We start from the raw sequence: 27928 nt of genomic DNA on the forward strand, positions 1-27928 counted from the left end.
CGTTCAAAAAGAACGAGTCACTCGCGAACAGCACATCACTAGCATAACCGTGTGCGCGCTGAAATCTACGTCCACCATATGACTTTTAACATTGCCCAACAACGGGCGAAATGGCGCGAAAAGGGTGTGTTCGCTGCTGGAGTTCGCGGCAGTCGGACAAGCAATATTCACCATCGTAGAACGGATGAAGCCTGACCTGGAATGTGACGCTAACTGAAGCCGGCTCGCTTCATAAAAGCCTGAGTACATCTAGCTCGTTTCGCAGTATACCACTCTGGTGTCGCCTTTTTTTTCTTTTCAAGGATAAAGTATTTTCAACCGACTTTACGTTTCCCCTGAAAAACGGATGAGGGAACTCCGGTCAGGCACAGAGTTTCTAAACCTCGGTTTGGGAAAAGTAAACTGAAACATGTTGATGGTTTGTGGAGGAAGGTTTCAGCCAGATGTACAAAGAGAAGTACTGAAAAGAAACCCCACATTCCTGGAATGAACGTATTGACATCAGCATCTCTGCCATTTAGACTATTTATTTCTGCCAGAAGTCTGTTAGACCAGTCGGAAGAGTGGGACAGTGAGAGAGAGTTATTTGAATAAATTGTCGTCATCATAAGTATTTCCCCCTGCTCACCTCTCCTACTACAGGTATGTTGCGACTCTATTCAAGCGTTTACTGTCATTCTAAACACGTGTATATGTCAAGATTCGCACGCCAGCAAGAAGCCAACTGTTGAATCTGCAACATGAGTACGGTTACATGCACACAGTAACATGATTATTGTGGTTAGTCAGATTAATATCATAGTTGGTTTGAAACGTTTACATGCTTTGCAAGAAAGACGATTTCCATAATAACCCTGTTTACATGGACACATCTAAAATCAGGCTACCTGATGGGACCTAAACGGGGAATAGAAACAGGTGTATGGGTAGCGCCATCTTGAATTGCCATAATAAAGACTGATGTCAATGCATCAATTGGTAGGAGTGAGCAAATTGTGAGTTTTAGCATGGAGAATGAAACTGAATGCCGCCAACGTGAGGTGCCTCGCCTTTACTCATAGACTGTAAAAAAAAAAAATGTATGAAGCCATCGATGAAGTCACCCAATTGTTTCCTATTGGGATACTCAGTGGCCCATTTGAAGATCAGGAAGTGTCATTTTAGCATGTCACCATCTTGTTATAATGGAGGAGTTTTTGGAATTATCAAATGCGCAGTTCTAGTTATAGGAAGTTATGTTGCAGGCCAGCTCAGTGCTCCCCCTCTCATTGAGTATCTCAAGTTGGCCGACTGAGGTACTGCAGGCTGCCATTAGCAACTAACTCTATTATTAATTGTTTTATTTAACCTTTGTTTAACTTGGAAAGTCAGTTAAGAACAAATTCTTATTTACAATGACGGCCTAACTTAGTCTGTGTGTGATTTTAAAGTAATCGGTTCAAGGACATACATCTGGTGAAATAGAAGCAATTATTGTTACCATGATTGGGTTTGATGATTTGTTTTATATCCAAGAATATTGACCATGAAGATCACCATTTCCCCAATCACGATAATGGGGCATCCTGTTTTATGGAACAATGCCTGCAGTACCGCCTGCCTTCAACTTCAAATCTTCGTGGTGAGGGCGCAGTTGCTCTCCCCTGCCTTTACTTTCAAAATACAGTTGTCCCTGTATGAAGCTTTTTGCATCATATGACGCAAAATGTATTATACGGGAATGATTTCTCTATTTTGAAAGTTACATATCATGACAACTTGATTGCTGTCAAGCAAAACATTTTTGAACTACGTCAACAATGGACTAATAGTTTTGGGGTGGAATTTTTCTTTAAGGATTCCAGCTTTAAATGGTGTACGACAAATGTAATTCCAAATAATAATAAGGTACACGATTTCAATCACATGAAATATCTAAATACTTACAGTGCATTAGGAAAGTATTGAGACCACTTCCCCTTTTCAACATTTTGTTAGGTTACAGCCTTATCTGAAAATTGATTAAATAAATGTTTTTCCTCATCAATCTCCATAATGATAAACCGAGAACAGGTTTTTAGACATTTTTACAAATGTATTAAAAATAAACAGAAATACCTTATTTACATAAGTATTCAGACCCTTTGCTATGACACTCGAAATTGAGCTCAGGTGTATCCTGTTTCCATTGATCATCGTTGAGATGTTTCTACAACGTGATTGAAGTCCACCTGTAGTAAATTCAGTTGATTGGACATGATTTGGAAAGGCACTCCATCATTCTTAATTAGTGTAAGAAGTTTGGAACCACCAAGACTCTTCCTAGAGCTGTCTGCACGGCCTAACTGAGCAATTGGGGGAGAAGGACCTTGGTCAGGGAGGTGACCAAGAACCCGAAGGTCACTCTGACAGAGCTCCAGAGATCCTCTGTGGAGATGGAGGCAACCATCTCCGCAGCACTCCACCAATCAGGCATTTATTGAAGAGTGGCCAGACAGAAGCCACTCCTCAGTAAATGGCGAAAGGACTCCCAGACCATAGGAAACACGATTCTCTGGTCTGGTGAAGCATGGTGGTGGCAGCATCATGCTGTGGGGATGTTTTTCAGCGGTAGGGACTGGGATCAAGGGAAAGATGAACGGAGCAAAGTACAGAGAGACCCTTGATGAAAATCAACTCCAGAGCGCTCAGGATCTCAGACTGGGGTGAAGGTTCACCTTCCAACAGGACAACAACCCTAAGGACACAGCCAAGACAACGCAGGAGTGGCTTCGGGGCAAGTCTCTGAATGTCCTTGAGTGGCCCAGCCAGAGCCCGGACCTGAAAATAGCTGTGCAACGACGTTCCCCATCCATCCTGACAGAGCATGAGAGGATCCGCAGAGGAGAATGGGAGAATCTCCCCAAATACAGGTGTGCCAAACTTATAGCGTCATACCGAATAAGACTCTAGGCTGTAATCGCTGCCAAAGGTGCTTCAGCAAAGTATTGAGAAAAGGGTCTGAATTTTTTTATTTAACCAGACAAGTCAGTTAAGAAATTCTTATTTACAGTGACTGCCTAGGAACAGTGGGTTAACTGCCTTGTTTAGGGGCAGAACGACAGATTTTTACCTTGTCAACTCGGGGATTCGATCTAGCAACCTTTCACTTACTGGCCCAACGCTCTAACCCCCTGCCGACTTGAATACTTATGTAAATGTGATATTTCAGTTTATACATTTGCAAAAATGTCTAAAAACCTGTTTTTGCTTTGTCATTATAGGGTATTGTGTAGGTTGTTGAAATATATATTTTTAAATCCATTTTAGAATAAGGCTGTAACGTAACAAAATGTGGAAAAAGTCAAGGGGTCTGAATACTTTCCGAATGCACTGTAATTCAAAATGTTTGAAAGAAAAGAATACAGTATTTGAACCCAGGTCTGGTTCCTAAGAAGGCAGAGTGGTGTGTGTGTGTTAAGATGACTGTGTATGCATATGCGTGTGTGAAGGTCGGCTTTCTAGCAACCCAGTGCTTTGACATCCCTACACCCCTTCCCCTCCCCTTCCCGGTACACACACAGAGAGGGATTATGTGGCCACTCCCCACTAGCAGCAGCTGGAGAGTGTCTACATAATGAGGCCACTGTGTTGTTGCCTCGTCACCACTCTGCTCTCACCGTTAGCCCGACTTGCTCTCTGCACCTACGTTACCTACTCACTAATATTAGAGCGTGTACACATTTATTTTCCATTTTATGCTACAAAGTAGGCCTAACTAATATTTACTTATGAAATTGCTGTTTCTCTCCCAGATGATGTTCCAGTGGCTGTTGTGTGCAGTTAAACTGGAGATGACTTAGCCTACACAACTGGGCTTACTGAGAGTGAGACTTAACTGAGATGATTTACAAATAGTTGAGCACTCATTTCCATCGTTTGGCCAAAAGTATGTGGATACGCCTTCATATTAGTTGCTCACGAGTGTATAAAATTGAGCACACAGCCATGCAATCTCCATAGTCAAACATTGGCAGTAGAATGGCCGTACTGAAGAGCTCATTGACTTTTTCAACGTGGCACCGGCATAGGATGCCACCTTTCCATCAAGTCAGTTCTTCAAATTTCTGCCCTGCTAGATCTGCCCCGGTCAACTGTAAGGGCTGGTATTGTGGAAACGTCTAGGATCACCAACGGCTCAGCCATGAAGTGGTAGGCCACAAAAGCTCACAGAACGTGGCCACCGAGTGCTGAAGAGTGTAGCGTGTGAAAATCATATGTCCTCGGTTGCAACACTCACTACCCGAGTTCCAAATTGCCTCTGGAAGCAACGTCAGCACAAGAACTATTCGTCAGGAGCTTCATGAAATTGATTTTCATGGCCGAGGAGCTGCACACAAGCCTAAGATCACCATGCGCAATGCCAAGCATTGGTTGGTGTGGTGTAAAACCTGCCATCGTTGGACTCCTCCGGAGCAGAGAAATGTGTTCTCTGGAGTGATGAATCACGCTTCACCATCTGGCAGTCCAACGGCTGAATCTGGGATTGCCAGGAGAATGCTATCTGCCCAAATGCATAGTGCCAACTGTAAAGTTTGGTGGAGAAGGAATAATGGTCTGGGGTTCCGGCTAGGAATAATGGTTTCATGGTTCAGACTAGGCCCCTTAGCTCCAGTGAAGGGGAAATAACGCTACAACATACAATGACATTCTAGATGATCTGTGATTCCAACTTTGTGGCAAGTTTTGGGAAGGCCCTTTCCTGTTTCAGCATGACAATGCTCCCGTGCACAAATGGTTGCTAAGCTTTCGGTCGGTCGACCTTCATCAGAGCATCACATTTTGCCCTTGAAATTAAGTTCCCTGAATGCACTCAAAAGATACCCAATGCCTGACAATCTTGCTTGGTGACATTGTAGTGGTGGGTTGAGACAGGGGAGCCTGAAATAAACTAGGACTATGGGTAACAGAGTTAAAAACAGTGCCTGCCTGTGAGTGTGCTTACAGCTGGCCCAGTCAGCATGTGTAAACAACTTACAGTCCACGACCGGGGCCCTGCCCTTACAGGATTTTGACATCGCTCTTGCAACACCACTGAATATCCTTCTCCCATCCGGCTCACCAGTCACCGAGCGCTAAGCACATGGGAAGGAGTGGCAGCCTGCCTCTCTCCTCTGCTCAAATCTCTTCTCTAGCTGGCCAAGGTGACACAGCTGACTTTACCTCCAGGAGCCACGTTGCCTCCTCAGCCGTCCTTCTATGGTTTGTCTTGTTTTATTGATTGGGGGTGGGGAAGGGGGTTGACGGAGGGGTATTAGCTCAGGAGTGGATGTTCCTAGGTGAGGCCAACCATAGCCTAAGGTTATGAGTTGCTCAGGAAAGGTTTGGGGAGTTTTTTTGTGGGACAAGTTATAGCTCAAGACACACCGGTAGGATTGTCAAACATTTGCCTGCCGACAGTACTCTTTTGTGTTCACACAGCAAAGACCCGAAGTCGTCAGCCACTCAGCCGTGTTAAAATACTCCAAACCAGAAGGTGGTAGTACCTTTGTTTGGCAATGCAAGTCTGTGTGTGTTGCTTATGTTCTGGATTCCAATATTAGCTATTGCAGAGAATTACCAGGGACTGAACAATACGATATTATTATGATACTTATGTGCCGATACTATATGTATTGCGGTTCAATACTGTGTTTTTATTGCGATTCGATGTTCCAAATACATTGCTCACCAAATGTCTGCTGCAGAGGGATAAGAGAGAGCCAAGATTGAGATTGAGAACAAGCTATGAAGGAAACATACTGAACTTTTGGTTCATGTACTGCCAACTAGCGCAAAAATAATATTTGGTATTGTCCACACGATATATCGTCAAAAATAATATCCTGATATGTAACTGTATAGTTTTTTTCTTCTCCCCCCATCACAAATGTTAGCTAGCTGTGCTAATGCTGCTATTTTGTAGAAAGCCCTTGTTGATCGTAGCCAGATGGTCACAGCTAGATGTCTACCTAGCAAGATGACAAAGAAACTATTTAATTCACTGTCACAGGAGTCGCTACAGCGCAATAGGACAAGGACATCCCTGCCGGCCAAACCCTCCCCTAACTCGGATGACGCTGGGCCAATTGTGAGTCGCTTTTTGGGTCTCCCGGTCGTGGCCGGCACGGGTCTCGAACCAGCATCTGTAGCAATGCAGTTTGCACTACGATGCAGTGTCTTATCACCATGCCCAAACCGGCAACTTGATTTTGTCCCCCCACACCAAACGTGATCACGACACGCAGGTTGAAATATCAAAACAAACACTGAACCAATTATATTAATTTGTGGACAGGTTGAAAAGCATTAAACGTATGGCAATTTAGCTAGCTAGCTTGCTGTTGCTAGCTAATTTATCATGGGATATATAAAACGGTTAACCGAATCGTTTCTAGTCATCTCTCCTCCTTCCAGGATTTTTCTTCTTTGGACTTTATATGGCGATTGGCATTTCATAATAAGGTGTATAACCAACCTCAGTTCATCTTTCAATCACCCACGTGGGTGTAACCAATGAGGAGATGGCACGTGGGTATATGCTTCTGAAAGCCAACGAGGAGATGGGAGTGGCAGGACTTGTATCGCGTTTGGCGTCACAAATAGAAGCAACTTCTATTTTAGCGCCTGGCAACGCAGATGCTCGTTGGCGTGCACAAGCAGTGTGGGTGCAATGATTGAATAACATGTATGTGTACATTTATTTTGCAATGCTTGCGCACGCGACACGTCCAGTTTGGGTAGTGTGTTAGACCGCTGCATATGGTTCCATAGCTGATTATGCTCAAACACATTAAGAAGGAAATAAATAAATAAACTTTTGACAAGGCACACCTGTTAATTGAAATGCATTCCAGGTGATTAACTGATGAAGCTGGTTGAGAGAATGCCAAGATTGTGCAAAGCTGTCGTGAAGGCAAAGGGTGGCTACTTGAAGAATCTAAAATCCAAAATATATTTGGATATGTTTAACACATTTTTTTGGTTACTACATGATTCAATATGTGTTATTTAATCGTTTTGATGTCTTTACTATTATTCTACAATGTAGAACATAGTAAAAATAAAGAAAAACCGTTGAACGAGTAGGTGTGTCCAAACTTGACGTTGATGGAGATGTCAATTTTCCTGGCACCACTCCCCCAGCGTCACCATTGTACCAGGGCCCTTATTTGACTTCTATAGGTTTGAGAGATTTTGCCTTGTTGTCTGTTACCAAAAACCCACATCATTTTTTGATTTTTTTCAGGGAGGATAAAGAAAAGTTCAAATAAGTAACATGTAAAGGTAGACCTATCAAATAGTTATAGTATTTTTACTGATCATTTGGTTTATGATCTATGAAGTGATTTAAAACTTGTAATAACAGAATGACCAAGAAATCGGTAACATAATGACTGAATTGGCTACAATGGGAATTCATGGTAATCACAAATCGCCTTTGGTCACTTGCTACTGTCCTCCCTTCCATTGTAATACTGTTATGTTCAGCTCATAACTGTTCTCTTTCTGTTATGTGGTGGTCAAAGCAAGAGTGTGAGTCTGGACAACTCCTCCCCCTTTCTCTCTTCTCTTTCCCCAGTTAATGTCACCTCTCCCGGCTCTTATTGACACCTACCCATGGCTCTTATTGACACCTACCCATGAGGCCCCCCCTTTGTTTTATGTAACCACCCCTCTCACCCACTGAGCACCAACTGACAAGGGAAAAGTTGACATTTTGTCAGTCCAACTCTGAACCAATCATAGACATCCGTTTCAAAATTTTGGACAGCACAGTACTGTACTGTACTGAAATATGCTGTACTGTGATCTGTGAGACATATTTTCAATCTTAATTTGGAGTAGATATTTAAGAGTTTTTGGAAAACATGGTCACGTTAAAAACTGAGGGAGATTTGACTGTCATTCTGTTACCAAACTTCACATCTGCATTGTTTTTTTTTTTAGTAAATGTGTTTATGTAAAATGGGCAGTTGTATGGTTTAGCTTTGCTATCAACGGTTCTTGTTTGGCATACTTTTCTTGTTAAAAAAAAATCTTGAGTCTCAGTGTGTCATTCTGTTTCCGTGGAATTGCCCCGAAGTCTATCATTGTATTTATATAATTAAGTTCTAACTCTCAGTAGTTAATAGTTGGATGACTGTTTGTCTTTTTTGGGCTTTTGAACCACTGTACACAGATGAGACTGAATGTTATAGTACTTACTGTATGCATGTTTGAGTTGGCATGCCATGCATACTGGTATTTCAAGTATGCATGTGGTCTGTTTGTGTTTTGCCTACTCTGTTGTCATCGTCAAGCCAAACATAGCATGACAATTCCATAAGGAGTTGGAAAAAAGAGCAGAAACAGTCTGGCACCCAGGATAGCCTGTCCTCCATTTCTAGTAGCAAGCTCTTTTTTTTGGTGTTCACCATGTTTCTTGTGGGTTAGACTCCTCCACCGTTAATGCATGTGTTTACTGTGTAAGGCCTAAATACAAGTGATTGTGCAATTTGGGTTGATGAACAATGTTCCCTGCGAATATGTATTTGGCAGCTTGACTTCTCAGCAACATTTTTCATTGGATATTGATGCATAAACCATACCAAGTCAAATCAATCAGTTGGTAGCACTTCTCGAAACGAACAACACAGCTTCGTAGTATTCCACCTAACTGCCTTAAACTCACTATAACATCAATTAGATTTTTGGTCATGCGTAAACAAAATCTTTTCGAAATGCTATGAAAATTCAGAACTTTTATTTATAATTACCAAGGGATTGCGTGTGTTAAATAGCCGCCTTCCAGCCTAACCCAGCCTGTGTCCTCACTGTCCTGTATGTGTGTCCCACAGCCTGTCTCACTGTCCATCTCTCCCACAGCCTAACCCAGCCTGTGTCCTCACTGTCCTGTATGTGTGTCCCACAGCCTGTCTCACTGTCCATCTCTCCCACAGCCTAACCCAGCCTGTATGTGTGTCCCACAGCCTGTCTCACTGTCCATCTCTCCCACAGCCTAACCCAGCCTGTGTCCTCACTGTCCTGTATGTGTGTCCCACAGCCTGTCTCACTGTCCATCTCTCCCACAGCCTAACCCAGGGTTGTCCCCTCTGGCCCCGCCCCCTGGCTCTGAGGAGTCGTCCTGCCACGTCTCCATGTCGTTGCCCTCAGCCTCCCAGTCCCAGTCGCGGCTGAAGTACGTGTCCCTGGGAGTGCTGGTGCTGCAGACCACCTCGTTGGTGCTCACCATGAGGTACTCGCGCACGCTGCTGGGCGAGGGGCCGCGCTACCTAGCCTCCTCAGCCGTGGTTTCGGCCGAGCTGCTCAAGATCCTCACCTGCCTGCTGCTCGTCTTCTACGACCACAGTGGGTATAGTGATCGATCTGGCTGTCCGGCCGCCTGGCTTTCTGTCTGTGACACAGTGAATGGATAAACAATGACAACACAGAAAATACAGTCTCTTTGTCTATCTATAGGATCTATGCTACAGTCTCTTTGTCTATCTATCCCGTTCTTAGGATTCAGTGTATGGGTGTTAAATCTCTGTTTCTCTTCCTGTCAGGCTTCAGTGTTCGGGCATTGAATCGTGTGCTGAATGAAGAGATTCTCAACAAGCCCATGGAGACGTTGAAGCTGGCCATCCCATCAGGCATCTACACACTCCAGAACAACCTGCTTTATGTCGCTCTGTCCAACCTGGATGCTGCTACCTACCAGGTGAGAGACGTGACGTGCGTGCGCTTGTGTGTAGCAACATGTATAAGGGGAACAAAAGTGGACCAAGAATGTCGCCCTGAGGGACTCCACACTGCATTTCTTGACCAGTTTTGACTGGCAGGAATTTAAATCGATATTGTCCCCAACCAGGTGACGTACCAGCTGAAAATCCTGACGACGGCCTTGTTCTCAGTGTCCATGCTCGGGAAGAGACTCGGGCTCTACCAGTGGCTATCTCTGCTCATCCTCATGACTGGTATCGCTCTCGTACAGGTGACAAGATTAAACACACCACACAATTCAATAACTTCTCATTCATACCAAATCTAATTGGTTGGTCTGTTTGGATGGGTTTTTGTCAGATTAGTCATGTATTCACATTAGGGAGGCAGAAGTCTAAACTTTTCACAGGTTCACAGGTTTTTCCGAATCATTTGCATAAATCAGTGGTAACACGATCTCCATGAAAGGTTTCCAGGATTTTGCAACCATACTCCACATGCGCATCCTTGTTTGTGGATGTTACATACTGAATGTTGTTGATGTACTGTGTGTTTGTCTCCACAGTGGCCTACAGAGTCTCTGGGTGGGCCATCTTCGAAGCCTCTGTCTGCAGGCTCCCAGTTAGTCGGTGTGATAGCCGTACTAATAGCCTGCTTCTCCAGTGGCTTCGCTGGAGTCTACTTTGAGAAGATCCTCAAAGAAACCAAACAGAGTGTATGGGTCCGCAACATCCAGTTAGGTCAGCATCACTGAAATCTGTGTGTGTGTGTCCTTGTGCGCACACACACACACAATCACCATATACGCCGCTGATACTATTTATAATATTTATCCTGCTGCTCAGTCACTTCTACCTCTGATTACATCTACATACTATAACTACCTCAACTATCACCAGTATCCTTGCACATTGATATTGGTACTGGTATTGACCTTGTATATATATAGTGTATATTCTCATTTTTTTTCTTGTGTGTATTTTACCTGACTTAGCATTATTGATTCTATGCTCTTTTTAAGACACTTTTCAATATTGTTTTTTATATTGAATACTGCATTGTTGAGTAAGAGCTTGCAAGTAAGCATTTCACTGTACTGTTTTTCACCTGCTGCATCTGGGTCAGATGATTTAGAACCTTTAAGGTTGCTGCTCCTATCGTCGCAAAGCCTATCTCCAGTTCGTCCTTTATTTAAAGGGGGAGATCAAGCTGATCCTAAATGTTATAGGCCTATTTCTATTTTGCCCTGTATATCAAAAGTGTTGGAAAAACTTGTCAATAATCAACTGACTGGCTTTCTTGATGTCGATAGTAACCTCTCGGGTATGCAATCTGGTTTCCGCTCAGATTATGGATGTGTCACTGCAACCTTAAAGGTCCTCAATGATGTCACCATTGCCCTTGATTCTAAGCAATATTGTGCTGCTATTTTTATTGACTTGGCCAAAGCTTTTGATACGGTAGACCATTCTATTCTTGTGGGCAGGCTAAGGAGTATTGGTGTCTCTGAGAGGACTTTGGCCTGGTTTGCTAACTACCTCTCTCAATGAGTGCAGTGTATAAAGTCAGAAAATCTGCTGTCTCAGCCACTGCCTGTCACCAAGGGAGTAGCCCAAGGCTCAATCCTAGGCCCCACGCTCTTCTCAATTTATATCAACAAAATAGCTCAGGCAGTAGGAAGCTCTCCATTTATATGCAGATGATACAGTCTTATACTCAGCTGGCCCCTCCCTGGATTTTGTGTTAAATGCTCTACAACAAAGCTTTCTTAGTGTCCAACAAGCTTTCTCTATCCTTTACCTTGTTCTGAACACCTCCAAACTAAGGTCATGTGGTTTGATAAGAAGAATGCCTCTCTCCCTACAGGTGTGACTCCTTCATCTGAGGGTTTAGAGCTTGAGGTAGTCACCTCATACAAGTACTTGGGAGTATGGCTAGACGGTACACTGTCTTTCTCTCAGCACATATCAAAGCTGCAGGCTAAAGTTAAATCTGGACTTGGTTTCCTCTATCGTAATCGCTCCTCTTTCACCCCAGCTGCCAAACTAACCCTGATTCAGATGACCTTCCTACCCATGCTAGATTACGGAGACGTACTTTATAGATCGGCAGGTAAGGGTGCTCTCGAGTGGCTAGATGTTCTTTACCATTCGGCAATCAGATTAGCCACCAACGCTCCTTATAGGACACGTCACTGCACTCTACACTCCTCTGTAAACTGGTCAAATCAAATTTTATTTGTCACATACACATGGTTAGCAGATGTTAATGTGAGTGTAGCGAAATGCATGTGCTTCTTGTTCCGACCATGCAGTAATATCTAACAAGTGATCTAACAATTTCACAACAACTACCTTATACAAGTGTAAAGGAACGAATACGAATATGAACATAAAAATATATGGATGAGCGATAGCCGAACGGCATAGGCAAGATGCAGTAGATGGTATAGAGTACAGTATTTAAATATGAGATGAGTAATGTAGGGTATGTAAACATTATATAAAGTGGCTAGTGATACATTTATTACATCCAATTTTTTATTATTAAAGTGGCTAGAGATTTGAGTCAGTATGTTGGCAGCAGCAACTCTGTTCGTGACGGCTGTCTTAACAGTCTGATGGCCTTGAGATAGAAGCTATTTTTCAGTCTCTTGGTCCCAGCTTTGATGCACCTGTACTGACCTCACCTTCTGGATGATAGCGGGGTGAACAGGCAGTGGCTCGGGTGGTTGTTGTCCTTGATGTTTTTTGCCTTCCTGTGACATCTGGTGGTGTAGGTGTCCTGGAGGGCAGGTAGTTTGCCCGCGGTGATGCATTGTGTAGACCTCACTACCCTCTGGAGAGCCTTACGGTTGTGGGCGGAGCAGTTGCCGTACCAGGCGGTGATACAGCCCAACAGTATGCTCTCGATTGTGCATCTATAAAAGTTTGAGTGTTTTTGGTCATCTCTGTATACCTGTCGCAAGACCCACTGGTTGATGCTTATTTATAAAACCCTCTTAGGCCTCACTCCTCCCTATCTGAGATACCTACTGCAGCCCTCATCCTCCACATACAACACCTGTTCTGCCAGTCACATGCTGTTAAAGGTCCCCAAAGCACAGACATCCCTGGGTTTCTCCTCTTTTCAATTCACTGCAGCTAGCGACTGGAACGAGCTGCAACAAACACTCAAACTGGACAGTTTTATCTCAATCTCTTCATTCAAAGACTCAATCATGGACGCTCTTACTGACAGTGGTGGCTGCTTTGTATGATGTATTGGTGTCTCTACCTTCTTGACCTTTGTGCTGTGGACTTTGCCCAGTAATGTTTGTACCATGTTTTTGTGCTGCTACAATGTTGTGTTGCTACCATGTTGTCATATTTTGCTGCCTTATGTTGTCGTCTTAGGTCTCTCTTTATGTAGTGTTGTGTTGTCTCTCTTGTCATGATGTGTGTTTTGTCCTATATTTTTTATTTCATTTATTTTTAATCCCAGCCCCCGCAGGAGGCCTTTTGGTAGGCCGTCATAGTAAATAAGAATTTGTTCTTAACTGACTTACCTAGTTAAATAAAGGTTATATAAATAAATGCAAATAAAGTATCCTGTGCATGACAAATAACAAATGACAAATAAACTTTGATTTGATCTCCCTCCCTCTCCTAGGTTTGTTTGGTCTGGTGTTTGGTCTTATTGGAGTGTTTGTGTACGACGGAGAGAGAGTGAGGGAGTCCGGAGTGTTCCAAGGCTACAACTCACTCACCTGGACCGTTGTAGCCCTGCAGGTACTGTAAATATGCTTAAGTTATAGTTTCAAAAAGCGCATACATTTAATTATAACGTAGGCCAGGGGTCGACAATCTTTTTTTGTGTGGAGTGCCAATTTGACAATTTATCCTACAAATGTCTAACGATCTGCGTGCCAGTTATGATTTTCATATGTGCATTACAACTAATTGTGTCTATTGAATATCTAATTGCCCGAATAATGGAAGAATTCCATAGCTTGCTGAACAGAGGCGCGCTGTCCATTAGCTCCACGGACTTCATCTTGGAACACAGATTCTCTTGGTGAGTGATGCAGTGGCATTTAACCACGGGGTGGCCAATCTTATCTTCAATCAGCTTTGCGAATCCTTTGTTTCCCCACCATAGCGGGGGCACCATCAGTTGTAATAGCGAATGTGTTTTTAATATCGACAACCTCTCTCAAAATGATCGGTGAAGGCTCTTGCTACGACTTCTCCTTCAGTAGTACCATTGCATGGGTTTAAGACGAAGCAGCTCCTCACGTACCTGTTCGGAGTCACAGTATCTTGCAACAACTGTCAGACGTGGAATGTCATTCACATCCACACTCCCATCAAGAGCCACACTAATCACAGGTGCATCTATTTAAAACAACAACAAAAAAACTCCCCAAATGGCTCAGGAGGCGAAGATCGAGTCATATGTTCTCCGAAACATGACACCCCAAACCGTGATTCTTAATACCCGCCCACTTAACCCGAAAGCCAGCCACAACAATGTGTCGGAGGAAACACAGTTCAACTGATGCCTGGGGTCAGCCTGCAAGCGCCCAGCCCGCCACTAGGAGTCGCTCGGGCGCTTGATTTTTGACTGCATGTAGATTTGTAAACACACTGCTTTGCTTTTCATACCTGGACACCGCCCTCGTGATTCCTTCTGCCTTGTCCCCCTCATCCTTGACGTTTTTCCTCATGTCTCGTTTCAAAAGGATGGGGCACACTTAATGCCCAACAAACAAGTTTTACAACAGACTGGTCCTTCAGTTCAACAAATCCATATTCCTTTGTCCAAGAAGCCATACATTTTTCTTTGCTGATGACATTTTGTGATGACTTTTCAAAATAACTAAAGAAGGCTTGCTAGTTGCTAGCTTTGTGAAAATGAATCTCATCTTCAGCGCTGCCTTGGGATTTGAATTTGGCGGGAGAGGCGAGGTGGGTCGTCTTGCCTTGAACTAATAATATGAAACTCCTGCAAAATTATGAAGCTCATTGGCTAATCAGGAATTACATACCTTGGGAACTACTACATTGCAGTGAATACCAATGCAATATCAAAACCATTGCATTCAATTTCAAATATTTTCTCCAGTTAAAAAAATAAACTGGCAAAAATAAGTGAGGAAAAAATATCTATACCACTGTTTAAAATTGTGGGGTTGCTTGCCAGGCCTTGGTGTGCCAAGGCAAATACCGTCGCGTGCCAAGGCTGGCACGCTTGCCTTACGTTGCCGACCCCTGACGTAGCCCATACAACCCTGATTTACTGTAAAGTGAGGTAAGCCAGAGCAAAAGGATGTGAACCTCCTTATAAAAAATACCTTAACAACCTTTACTCTGCCTATTCTGACTATTCACTCTAGGTGTGTGTGCACACTTGTGTGTGAGAGAGAAAGCAAGAGTAAATGAGAAAGAGAGGCAAAGTGTATGTGTGTTCATGCATGAACGCCTATGTATTTGTGTGTATTTTTATGTGTGACTGGTTGTGTGTATTGTGTCTTCCATCAAACCCATGTCCTTTTGTGTGTTTCCAGGCTCTGGGCGGGTTGGTCATAGCAGCAGTCATTAAGTATGCAGACAACATCCTGAAGGGCTTCGCCACGTCACTCTCCATCATCCTGTCGACACTCATATCCTACTTCTGGTTGAAGGACTTCGACCCTACCAGGTACACACAAACAAACACACTTTCATAAATAATTTGGCCAGGTCCATATTGGACTAAAGGTTCACGTCTCCACAGACTTCAGGGGTAAAATAGAGATAATAATAATAATAAGAAGAAGAAACAATACAAATCAAGGACATTTTCACACATACCTGTATTATCTAGATCCTGGAGCATTTGATACCCTGATCTGTGCTATGGAGCATATTTGAAACACAAAATAATCCTGGCCTAAACCAATCCCTGTCCCTGCCCAATTTCCAGGACCAGAGTACCAGCAGTTGCTCAAGGCATCCGCACCAGGAAGCTGAATTCATATATGAAAACGCCCTGATTATTCATTTCTGCCCATAGCTCTAACAACATCTTCTTTCTCTCTCTCCCAGTGTGTTTTTCCTGGGAGCAATGCTGGTCATTGCTGCCACCTTCCTCTATGGCTATGAGGGCAAGAGGCCAGCCGTCAACCACAGCAAAGTATAGAGGGTCTCCCCTCCACCACCCCACAGCCCAGGAACCCCAAAGAAGAGACACACGGAGAAAGATGGAGGGAGGAATATGTTGCCAAGAAGTGGTGCTGAGCAATTAACCAAAATGTCGGTTATTTTTCAGTTTTAAAACAACTAATTGACTGACCTTAGTTCAATTATTTGAATTTCATTCCATTGAATTTTTTATTTCTTTGCTCAATACACACATTGCACTGCAGTTTCTATAGAGATAAATAAGACCATGCCAGAACTGTGCGATGTAGTAAGGAGTTGTAGTTTCCAACAGGCCAATGTTCTTCATAGTTTAGTGCAGAAAACGTGATAATTAACTAGAAAGACCATAATTCATTGCGCAGCTAGTTTTCTGGTCTGTTTCTTTTACGCCTGCAACGTAAGAGACAGAGGGATGAGTGATCAAGAGTGCATACATCTGAGAGCAGTTGCTTGAGGTATTGGTATTTAGTGGTCATAAAAGCCTGCCTTATTTACTGTGAAGATCTACAAAATAGAGATTTGTCAGAGAGCATAGGCAGCAGCTCTATAGAGATGATGACTTGGAATGAAATAATAACGTCATCAAATGAAACATGCAATATACACAGCTAAAATATTTTATTAAAGTCATCTGAATAACTGATAGTTAATAAGCAGTAATGTGCAGTCACTACCATCATAGGACTTTTTTTTATTTTTTAATATTCTGTGTTCCAGCATTCAACCCAGATAACATACCTGCTAAATATCTGTATGCAACCAATAACATTTGATTCGATGTAATGCATAGTGTATTTAATGTCATTTTTTAAATTAGAATTTTTCTTTGAAAATCTGAAACCAAAACGACCTCGAAAAGCAATAATCACTCAGAGCTACTGAGAAGGTCTGCGTAGTCAAGGAGGAGCAGAACTCCTGGGAAAGGAGTCGTAAGATGTTTAATGTACTATGTTTAATGATGCCTATGCAGGGCATATGAAGGGTTCTGCTCACGTGACCTCTCACCTCGGGTGATAGAGCCAAACTCACCAAAGCATGGAATCATAGGAAAATAGACTTTACAGGGAACAATGAGAATTCATCGATGAATCCAAGAATTCACTACCAACGTTACTGTTTTATCATGTATTTGGGGAGTAGGGGAATGGGAATTTGTAGTATGAATGTATTTTAGGGGTACTGATGGGCAGTAAGGGGGAGGACATTTAAATGAATGTAATGCTTCACAGGTTACCGCCCCTCATTTGTTTTTGAGTGACAGCTCCACCTAGTGGGAGCGTTGGGTTGTAGCACATTTACTGCAGAGGGGAGGGGTTGAGACCAATGACTGTAGAGATACTGGATGTCCTTTTATTGGGGACAAGGAAGAAAAAGATTAAAGGAAGGAATGCTTTAAACTTGCTGCTCATTGTCCGGCCATTCAGATCCAAAGAATTACACATCCAGTTGCTGATGTTTTTATTCAAAAATGACCTGTTGTGCAAGATAAAATGAATAAATTAAGTAATCAAATGTAAAATAAGGGTTTAAACCGATGTTTTGTATTGAAAGAGCTTGTATTGTGGATGTTGTTTCATCTAGGTATGAAATCCCAAAGCAGGATTGTTTGATGAGTAAGAGGTCATAAATTATTTGATGTTTCTCAACAACTGGGTCATATTCATGAGGCACTGAATGGAACAAAATGGGCGGAAACAGGGACAGACTGCCCGAACCCGTCCAATAAGAAATGCGTTTTGTGTTGGAAAAACATTTTGCTGTGGTGTGCCCTAATGAAGGCAATCCTGGTTCCTATCGAGCCCGAGATCACTGAATATGTTTGGTACCAATTCAAAAGTTCATAAACTGTTCATATAATATATTTTCATTTCATTGTGTATCTAACATGGAAATAGCTTCCATCTTACACAAGAATGACAATTTGTGAATGTGGATAGAAAGAGACCCAATCAATGGCAGCTATTTTGGGGACACGACAAAGCCCTCATTGTGAATATTACCACCACCCTGTCTTTCCTGATCATGTATTCTTCTATCTCTCTCGGTCAACAGTCCCTCTGTGTTTGCATAGTCTTGAAGTGGAGATGAGGGATTGGAGGCATGCAGAGAGGGGAGAAAATGATGGAGTGATGAAAGGGATGGACAGACAGATGGGAAGGTGACGACTGAAACTGGTGAGCAGCACAGATGGAGCATGAGTCTTGTGACATTGTGTCATATGGCAGGGGCCCCTCTGAATGAACCCGCTAGCCCAGGCTATTTGCCTTGATAGTGTACTGTGGCACTATGGCCCAATCCCAAAATCAACCACTTGCCCCTAACACAAGGCACTTGGTGTAGATCTGAAACGATTGTATAGATAAGCAATATGGTTAGGGGCTAGCAGGTTGGATTGAGACATTGGACATTCATGTGTATGCATGTAGATACTCAACTCACACCAGAAAACCCACACCGTTTAAACCTTTCTATGTGAGTGCATAGACATGGCACATTTAAATGAGACCACAATCAGCCCATTTCGTTTTAGACCTTTATGCCAAGTAGGTGCTCTTAATACAATCTGATGGATGATTGAGTTTATCTTAAACTAACAGAAGATTCACATAATATGATTTGCCTCATCATTTAAATATCTTAACAAAGTGTTCTTAAAGTGTTCTATGTTAAATGCTGTTACGTCCATAATTGGCACTGAGGGAGTTTTCCAGCTTTCAGGATATCATGGCCAATGTAAGAAGTTCCATTCCATGTCCTAAGTGTGATCAGCTGATACAAAATACTATTCTTATTCCAGTCAAAGACCGTTTTCTCTCTCATGCAATAAGACCTACTGTACGATAGGTTCTGTGTTCAGTCCACCTCAGTAGAACTCTGATAGCTCTGTACCTTTCTTTCCAAAGGCAGATAGATAGAACTCTAGTACAGCACTGTGGCCGTCCAAAAACAGCCGGACTCAATCAAACGCTGATGCAGTGCTGAGCCTGCCTCTGAAAGCAGTCTCGCTCTATAGACTTCCGCTGTGTCAATTCCAATGCAGTCCAGCCCAGAGAAAATACCTAAACTTTTTCACGATTTCTATCATCCATTGAACCCTGACAGTAGGTGCGAGTGAAGAGCTGCAGCTGCCATGTTTGATAAGGGAACTTCCCTTATCAATCTTCCCTAATTTCCCTCTCCTTCGATGGGCCACACTTCCTCATTACCATGAACTAATCACATTGTGTTTTCTCAGTCTTTACAACCTTATTTGGGCGGTATCACCACTAGGGGTGACCCTCTGCGGGGCCTCCACATCAGCACTTGGGCGTCATTGGCATTGGGTCGTCCCAGGGCGTTGGGGGGTATTGGTTCCTGGTAGTTGAGAATATGGGGCTGCTCCTGGTGAGGACGGCCTACTAGGGAGGCCCGGGAGCCCAGGGGCATGTCAGGGTCCACGGCGATGTCCACCCGCATCCGCCACCGCACAGTCTGCAGCACAATGCGCTCCTGGATAGTCCGAAAACATAATAGTGAAGTTAACTATTATAGCAACTTATATGTAATATGCTGCAGCCCAAAGTGCTTTACAGTTAGCACTTAGAGCATTGCTTCACAATCTGTAGCCTACTTTGACCCCAAGGCTGTACATTTCTGTTCTTGTCTAGAATTAACACTGAGCGACAACAAAAAATATACAGGGATTGTTCACTTCAAAATCACAGTTTGTCAGATGTTTTAAGACAAAAGTCAGACCTCAAGTATGTTGGGGTGAGTCCACATTGCACACCATCCGTTGTGTCGCTCAAACTAGTTAGATGGGGCTAATCTTTACCATTAATTTGGGATTGAGGTACATATTGTTGGATCCACACAACAGATGGTGTGGGATGTGGATTTATTTTGAGATTAGACTACTTTAGAGGTCTATAAACATCTGACAAACTTAGATTTTTAAGTGAACTATCCCCTTAAGATAAAAAACACAATTTAACAGAGCCGTTCACAAAATCCAAGGAAGCCCATCTTCTGAAGCCTACCTTGGTGACAGAGTTGATGGCAACCAACCAGGTGATGAAGCTCTGGTCTCGGGTGATGTGTGACAGCATTGGCGTGTTGCTGTTGCTGATGGGAACGGCCCAGGTCACACTGGGGTAGAAGTTGTCGTTCATGCTGACTGTGAGGTGCGACGGTTTGGAAGTGGGACCCGTAAGGGTGACCGTCTCAGTGGTGTTGCCGTACCATGGGTAGCTGACCCCGTCCGAGTCGCTGATGGCCTTGACCCGGCCCTCACGGAGCTCTGGTAACTCCCAGCTGGACCTGGGGTAGTGGACATGCAGAATGTCTTTAGTAATACACAAAACAATACAACAGAACATGATACATGTGCAAAGACCTCACTTAATGGGACTCTGTTTTTATAGCAGGCCATGCACGGCTAGAATTTCACCAGCGTTCGAAATTCACCAATGGTCTACAACTGATACAAACAGACAATATTACAGCTCACATGTGACAGACTAGGATTGCCTGGCCAAGTAACTCAAGACTGTTTTAGCCCACTGAACTAAATCCTAGGCCAATATACTTAAGTGCTGTGGGCGTAGTGTGTGTGTCATAGAGAGAGAGAGTGTGTGTGTGTCAGAGATTGAATGAGTGGCACTTCGAGATGACTGATGGTGGATGACATCAACTCAGAACTTACATGCCAATGTCCCCATAAGTATTGTAGAACTCCATTTGTGTACAAGCCTGGATCCAACCCACCACCCAGGTCTCATTGCGGGGCACCGGAGGCATCACGATCCCTGCGGAGGCCCTGAAGTAAGGTGTCTTATACCGCAGCACTATGGGCGAGTTCTCCTCTATCACCGTTGGGCACTGGTCAATGGAGGCCGATACCTCGTAGACTACAATGTTCTCCCTTCTAATGCGAGGCTTGCAGGAGATGCTCTGGATACAGCCCATGGTGCTGGCAAGTAGCAGAGTAAGCAGAACCAGAGACGAAGGCAGAAGACGATACCTGACCAGTATGTACATCAGTCCCTCTCGGATTCCATCCAGCTTTTAAACCAATATCAATCTTTTCATTTACCCATCACTGATACGGTCAAATTACTGGGTTGAAGAAAACGAAATAGAGGCATCATTTTGAATAAAGACATTGAGGCAACATTCGATATCAAATCAGTACAGCAGCAGTTAAGCATTTTTCTGCACTGGGAAAACGGAACGTTAATGCAAGTGAGGTATGGAGAGTGAGTGTGGGGAAGGTACACTGAACAGCCCCCTGCAGCCTTCCCCGGTGTGACTGTTGTGTGCCGCACTGTCCTTGGTGCTTGTCCCCAGAAACTGCAATAGGTCCCCCTCCGGGATGCTGCTTACTCTCTGCGAGCCCGAAGTCCCACTTCCTTTTCGAGTCCACGCGTCCGGCTGCAGGTCGGTGCCCTTTGCACCTGCTCCTTCGACTCAGCGTTGTCATGTCAGTGGCGACGGGGCAGCAGTTGTGTCAATGGGGTTGTTCGGGTGCCTTTGTTTGGATGGCTTGCATAGCCCTGTTATCTGTACGGCGCCCTCAAATGAGATAGTCACAACAAGAAGACGTTATACAATGGCTCATATCCTACCTAAAAACCGGCGATAGTAGGCTAAGTATAGCCTATAGGCTATATAAATCAACGAAACGGCGCGTGGCAGGCTATGGTGCCCTGTTGAGACAATAAATCTCCTTAGCGCTATTTCAACGTTTTCTTCATTCCATTCTTGGGATCAATGATGAGGGAAGCTCGCATCATGAATGGTGCATCATAAATGGTGAGAGAACGCAACGAGAGATTCACAAACGTGCCCGCGACAAGGTGTGATACCCAGACGCCCAAACATCCCTAAAATGTTTTGGTAACACGAATCATCCATATATAATACCTCCGTCTCCCGATTGAGCATTATTGCTCCAACTCCCTCGCTTGTTAGAGCATCATTTCCTCGACAACGGTCGCTGTTCAGTTCGGCTAGGTGCTGATGCTGGGAGGATAAGACAGCGGCAACCACAGAGGGAGAGGCGTCATGAGACGCCTGTATTGAAAAGTTTACATCATGTGGGCGTGATTTACACCCATTGGACACTCCCCCATTTGTTGCCATTGGTTGGCCACGTCAAACGCGGAAGTGGTGTTGCTTTGGCGGACTTCCCACTGACACGCATCAACCGGGCTTTAGATCTGTTCTTCATCGAACCGGGTACACTTAGTGTATTGTTTGGTTTTATCGGTTTATGATTTTCCATTTACTGAGTAGGTTATCAGCGAAGGTGCCGAGCGTTGTGTACAGGGCCGCATTGATCATGAAGCCGCAGGTTGTGTTCGTGTTGGGAGGGCCTGGGGCGGGGAAAGGGACCCAGTGTGCCAGAATCGTTGAGGTAAGATGGCGAGAAAAGAACAATGAAAAGGACAAAGATAATTTGACAGGGCATTGAATTGTGTTGGGAAACACTAACAGATATGAGGGGTTTGTGCTCACTTTTGTTGGCTTCTGTCCACGAGAGACCAGCTAAATGGATCAACTTCCCTTTCTTGTCCTCAATGCAATAGGTTGTTATGCTACTTGATATGTTAGCTAGCATAACTATGCAAGACTACACTAGCTAGCCAGCTAACTAGCTAGTCATGTGAACAATTAATACATGATATTTCAATCAGTCAACCTTTCAACAAGAAAACTATCTGAAGATTTTTCCTGAATATCAGAAGGGTGTACTACAAAGCAGAATCAATGTGTTAGCTAGCAAACGTTGATAAACATCCAGATTTTTTTTTTTGGGGGGGGGGGGGGTTATTGGTTGTTGAGTAAATTAGACCATGCCCATTTCTAGTTTTTCTTAAAAATGAGCAATTTCAGAATATTTAGTCAATTTTATATGGAAAACTCTTGGTAGTATACCCCTCGGGAGTCAGTGGGCTATGACTCACCAAGTGACAGAAGAGGGTAGCCTACTCCTTTTAGTCCAAAGACCTATTATGTTCAGAGGCGAATTGCCTCTGGCAGCCAAATACTCCATTTAAATGTGCTTCTCAATTGCAGTACATAGATCCATAAAGCCCTCTACATAGATATGACGTCAAAAATTATTTCCCAGAGATAGAATGTACACTTTTAAGCGGTTTTAACAGTTGCAGCTGACACTTATTTTTCAGTTACAACGTGTTTGTGGGCGTCCTTCTTCCGTTACACACAGGTGTGCGGCGCCCGCAGAAAGCTAATTAGCAACTGTAGTCGCCTCCGTCTTCGGTGGGAGACGTGTTTACATTTTAGACCGAGCATTTTGGCATCGTCGGGGCGCTGTCCTCAGCCGGCAGACAGGTTCGTGAATGGACGGTATATACCGTCTCGGAATGGGCTAGCTCTATGTTCGTTGTGAAAGGCTTCTAGCTACATACACAGAGTAACCTATGCACTGCTCTTGATGTCACACCCATGTGTAGTCTACATCTTATCAGTTCAGCTGTTTTGCAATTCACATGATGTAAAGTTCAGTTTATCTGCATTGCACCTGCTCTAAACCTCCAGCCAATGCCCTTGAACAAGTAGTCTTGAGAAATGAAGGCTGACGTGTATCTGAGTCTGGGTGGGGTTTTAGTCAAAAGATAAACTACTACTGCTATTCAGCTGTCTGACTATTAACACACTACATTGTAGCTCCCCATGGGCTTTCTTCTGTTTCCTGCATTTGCAAATTACTTTGTTTAGACCTATATTCAAACAGAGCTGGGCCACTTGTGTTTGCGCAAGCATCCTGTTCAAGCATGACGAAACCACACGAGTTCTTAAGCCAGCCACCCACTTATAAAGCCTGTCTTCATACAGCGAAATATAAAAATCCCTCCCCTTGCTTTCAGTGTCAATGGAGCACAGCAGCATCATTTTAGAACCATAACCCATGATGCCTATGACAATGTTATTTTCTGTTTATTCTCTACTTAATGCATTGTTACTATTGGACTCCTTTTTATAAATGACATTAGTCCCAGACAATTTAATTCTCATATCCAATTGATTCCTATGGAAAGTAACATACTTTGTTAGTACAGAACAGGTATGTTTCTGTACTATTGTCCCACGTAAGCGGTTGGATCAGTGATTATTCTCAGAGTGTGTTGTTTTAGTAAAAGCTGGCATTAATTTGCGTTTTTCACAGAACTACAGTTACACTCACCTGTCTGCCGGAGACCTGCTGAGGGCCGAGCGAAGCCGAGAGGGGTCAGAGTTCGGACAGCTCATTGACAGTTATATCAAGGATGGCAAGATCGTCCCTGTCGAGATCACCATTAACCTACTCAGGAAGGTATGCACCAACTCCAGGTACCTATGGCTACAAGGTTTGTGTTGGCTGTTGACGTACAGTAAGTTAGGAATCAGAATTGCTATTCGCTTAGTTAACATGGGGTAGAGCGTAGTAGCACTAAACAGTCATTGTGGTCTGAGTAAGTCTTTCTCCCCCCTCCTCTTACTGAAATAGTTTCTGTCATTGCTCCATGGGCTGAATTAATCCATACTCAAAAGAAATAGTTCACCTCAAAATATTTTTGATGTCAGATCTACAGCTAGTGTGTAATAAAGACGCACCATGTTTTAGACATTAAAAAAAGTCTGACTTTGATTTGGTGCAGAATATCCCTTTTTTAACGTTCACTTTCCTTTGTCCTCAGGCCATGGAGGAAACCATGGAGATGGACGAGAAGAAGTTCCGCTTCCTCATCGACGGCTTCCCCCGAAATGAAGACAACCTCCAGGGGTGGACCACTGTCATGGAAGGGAAGGCTAACGTCAAATTTGTGCTTTTCTTCGACTGTACTAGTGAGGTAATTAAACACCTTGGGGGGAGGATCTCCCAAAAGGAAGGGGAGGGGATGAAATGGAAGGGGCAAAATCACTGTAAGGGGAAGACATACCTCAGATATAAGCCACATTTGTGTTAATCCTAGTGTTAATGTCTTTATTGCTTAGCTGACAGTGTAATGGTTTATGCTGAGAGCTCTGTGTTTTTTCTTGTCTACAGGTCTGTATCGACCGATGTCTAGAAAGAGGGAAGAGCAGCGGGCGCACCGATGACAACAGAGCGAGCCTGGAGAAAAGGTAGCGTCCAAACACTAAGGCTTTCAATGATCACTGACCATTGACCTCTTTCATATGAACTGGAACTCTCAAAAGGAGACACCGCTCTTGTTCATAAAAAAAAGGGTACTTACATTTCCTGGTTTCTAAAATGTTTGCCTGATTTCAGTTCAATATAGTTTTAGTCTCCAAAAATACTGTATTTTCTGTAGTTGTAAGGTGTGATACAAAACTGAAAGTAATAAGACGTTAAAACAATTTACAGATGGGAAGCATAGAAATATTGCATATACAACAGATCTACCATTCATCAGACTATTTCAATGAGTGTGACAGATCTATAACGTGTATTTTTGTATGAAATCAGTCGGGTTGTACACTAAACGACATAATGGACCTTTTCATAATGAACTTTCTAGTGAAAAAAACATTGCTTTTGAGATTGCGATTTTTGTTTTTAGCTTGGCTGTATATACGTCATTGTGACCCCATTTTGGGTCTCTTCTGAGTCCTGGGTGCTGGTCAGGCATGTTTCTGAGCTTCCATTTCCTCCCCTGAAGGATCCAGACATACCTGCAGTCGACACGGCCTATCATCTCACTGTATGAGAAACAGGGCAAGGTGCGCACCGTGGATGCCTCGTGCGGTGTGGACGAGGTAAGCAAAGGAGTTTACAGCCATTGAAGGCACACAAGATGGGCAGTTGGAACACACTCATTAGTGCAAAGTTATTCACTCTTAACTTCTATTTTAGTTTTGTGTTAATTCCCTCTGAGTTTTTTTCTTTCCCTATTGGTTTTCTCTCTGTTCCCCTGCACCCTCTGGCAATCACACACTTGTCAAAAAACACAATGTCTCTCTTGTTTTCTCTAATGCATCTCTTTCTCTCCCTCTCTGTTTCAGGTTTTTGACAACGTCAAAGCCATCCTGGACAAAGAGGGTTGAAATCCCCGCCAACTGCCAACAACTGTAACATTCACAGTTTTGTTTGTCTTTGTATCAGCTGCAGTAACACTATACATGTCCATTCAAATTACTTTTTACATTTAAAAAAAAAAAAAACTTTTTTTTTTGTCAGTGCCGAGCTGCTCTTCCAAGGGTGTGATTGAATGTGTGTGTAAGAGTGAATAAGATGGGTAGTAAGATGCTCTACTGACCAACCGCACTGGGTTTCACTACGGTAGTTGTACACCAACTGACAAGCCTGTCATTGTAGTCGTGGGGCTTTGTATAGGGACAAGACTAATAGAATTGCTCTTAGCTTGGCGAGGCACTTATTTTTGTTGTCAAGCAGAGGCATATACAGTACTGTATGTTAAATTAATGTTTTTTTTTTTGTGATCAAATCTGCGTACACACCATTGTTAGCTGTTCCCTAAGCGAAAACGTTCATTTTCACTGACCAACCACTTCTATGGGCTAAATCAGAGCTCTCCAACCCTGTTCCTGGAGAGCTACCATCCTGTCCATTTTCACTCCAACCCCAGTTATAACTAACCTTATTCAGATTATTAACCAGCTAATTAGATCAGGGTTGCACCCAGGGGGGGCGCCAGGACTGAGTTGGGAAACCTTGTGTTAGATTAGGGTTGGACTGAACCTACAGGACGATAGAGCACGAGGAACAGGTACTCAGAAATGAAAATTGTCTTATGAACTTCCCCTGTGTACTAATAAAATATAAAAAGCACCAGTCTCATGTTGGAAGAAATATGAACAGCGGTCCCATAGGACCACAGGGAATCGAGTCACAGCAGCCATGATTGCAGTATTACAAATTTGTGGATTAAACTGGCAGGGCAACGATAGTTGTTACTGCACATACGGTGTGGGACCAATTTTGAACTTAAACTTGTGAAATCAAGTTTAAACTTGGGACTATCTGCAAGTTTGTGTCACTGCACATGAAAGAGTCTTTGGTGTTCTCCCGAATGCTGAAATACTGACATGTTTTGTCGCCCCATGTAGTGTGGCTGAAAATGTGAAGTCCAATGCTTACTTTGTTCTCCAACAAGGACTTGGCTGTGTTATGTATGCGTCATTACAAAAGTGCACAAAGATCAGCTCCCGACAGTTAAGTTTCTGTTGTGTGTTATTTGTTAAATCTTTGATTATGCGACAAAGGACCAGTTTTGTCAAATCGGAGTATGTTGCCATGTAAAGTGGGAGAAATCGTCAAATACAAACAAACCAAATATACCCCCCTCTGTGTCTTTCTGTACTTTATTTCCTTTGACAGGTGAATACTTATGGAGCCACTCAAAACAGGTAATTCCAGCATTCACAGAAGGCCACACTATTTCAAGGGAACAGTCAACCTAAGAATCTAGACTTCGACAGGTGAAAACTTACGGAGCCAGACAAACTCACCAGTAGTTCCAGTCAGACAGGTCACACTGTTTTAAGGGTGTCTCTCAACTGTTTTCTGACGGGTCCCTGAGACTAATGTGGCTAGTTATACAGAGCTCAATATAATTGTTCCTCACTGAGATTTTGATATCTTTTGAACTATTTTATAATCTTCATTCAAGCCTTGTACTAACGGTTGTTGTTGGTATAACTAGTTTTCCGTATCAGACCAAACTCCTTCGACGTTGTTTACATTACATTTATTTGATTTCATCCAAGCTTTCTGTCGGCTATCATGATCACAAATGTGCTTATATAATATATGCCATTTAGGAAGTTTTAGCTAAACTCCTGGTGTGTTATTGCTCAATTCATAGGTGAGTGGTTATAGCCAGTTATAGTTACATTTTATTTATATATATTTTTTCAACTGAGAATGCAATTGTGTTATTTAAGTGCACAAACAGCCATCATAGTAAGTATTATGTAACAATGTACAGTTCCACTGCAACACTACCTAACCATGTAACCACAATGGAAATACTGATGGGTACAGAAAGGAATCACTTCCATGTCAGTCAACCCAATAAGCCAGCAGAGGGCAGACTGACATCACCAGTGGT

At 43.2% G+C, this 27928-nt stretch overlaps 3 protein-coding genes across 5 annotated transcripts; 2 read left to right on the plus strand and 1 right to left on the minus strand.

Annotated features, from left to right (window-relative positions):
• Positions 1-24128, plus strand: LOC135517276 (UDP-N-acetylglucosamine transporter-like). Of its 3 annotated transcripts, XR_010452020.1 has the most exons (10): positions 5069-5220; positions 9072-9348; positions 9546-9700; positions 9851-9973; positions 10268-10442; positions 13354-13472; positions 15251-15384; positions 15771-15977; positions 17919-18040; positions 24040-24128. XR_010452020.1 is itself a non-coding variant. In XM_064941441.1 (8 exons), exons 2-8 carry the CDS (start codon positions 9138-9140, stop codon positions 15862-15864), a joined length of 1011 nt encoding a protein of 336 aa, XP_064797513.1. In that variant the 5' UTR covers positions 1-642; positions 9072-9137; the 3' UTR covers positions 15865-16653. The 3 variants fall into 3 exon arrangements, 2 of the variants coding, with proteins under 2 accessions (XP_064797513.1, XP_064797498.1); XM_064941441.1 differs by lacking the exons at positions 5069-5220; positions 17919-18040; positions 24040-24128 and adding an exon at positions 1-642 and having other exon boundaries at positions 15771-16653; XM_064941426.1 differs by lacking the exons at positions 17919-18040; positions 24040-24128 and having other exon boundaries at positions 15771-16653.
• On the minus strand, positions 17128-21988 carry fam78ba (family with sequence similarity 78 member Ba). The gene is made up of 3 exons (XM_064941465.1): positions 20551-21988; positions 19886-20165; positions 17128-19355 (listed from the first exon to the last, which is right to left on the minus strand). The coding sequence occupies exons 1-3, from the start codon at positions 20883-20885 to the stop codon at positions 19113-19115; spliced, it is 858 nt and encodes a 285-aa protein (XP_064797537.1). The 5' UTR covers positions 20886-21988; the 3' UTR covers positions 17128-19112.
• Positions 22013-27155, plus strand: cmpk (cytidylate kinase). The gene is made up of 6 exons (XM_064941517.1): positions 22013-22263; positions 24040-24186; positions 24551-24703; positions 24901-24977; positions 25517-25613; positions 25860-27155. Exons 1-6 carry the CDS (start codon positions 22120-22122, stop codon positions 25899-25901), a joined length of 660 nt encoding a protein of 219 aa, XP_064797589.1. The 5' UTR covers positions 22013-22119; the 3' UTR covers positions 25902-27155.
• Positions 27156-27928: the final 773 nt, after the last annotated feature.

Source organism: Oncorhynchus masou, chromosome 3, assembly GCF_036934945.1.
Source record: "Oncorhynchus masou masou isolate Uvic2021 chromosome 3, UVic_Omas_1.1, whole genome shotgun sequence".
Lineage (NCBI taxonomy): Eukaryota > Metazoa > Chordata > Actinopteri > Salmoniformes > Salmonidae > Oncorhynchus > Oncorhynchus masou.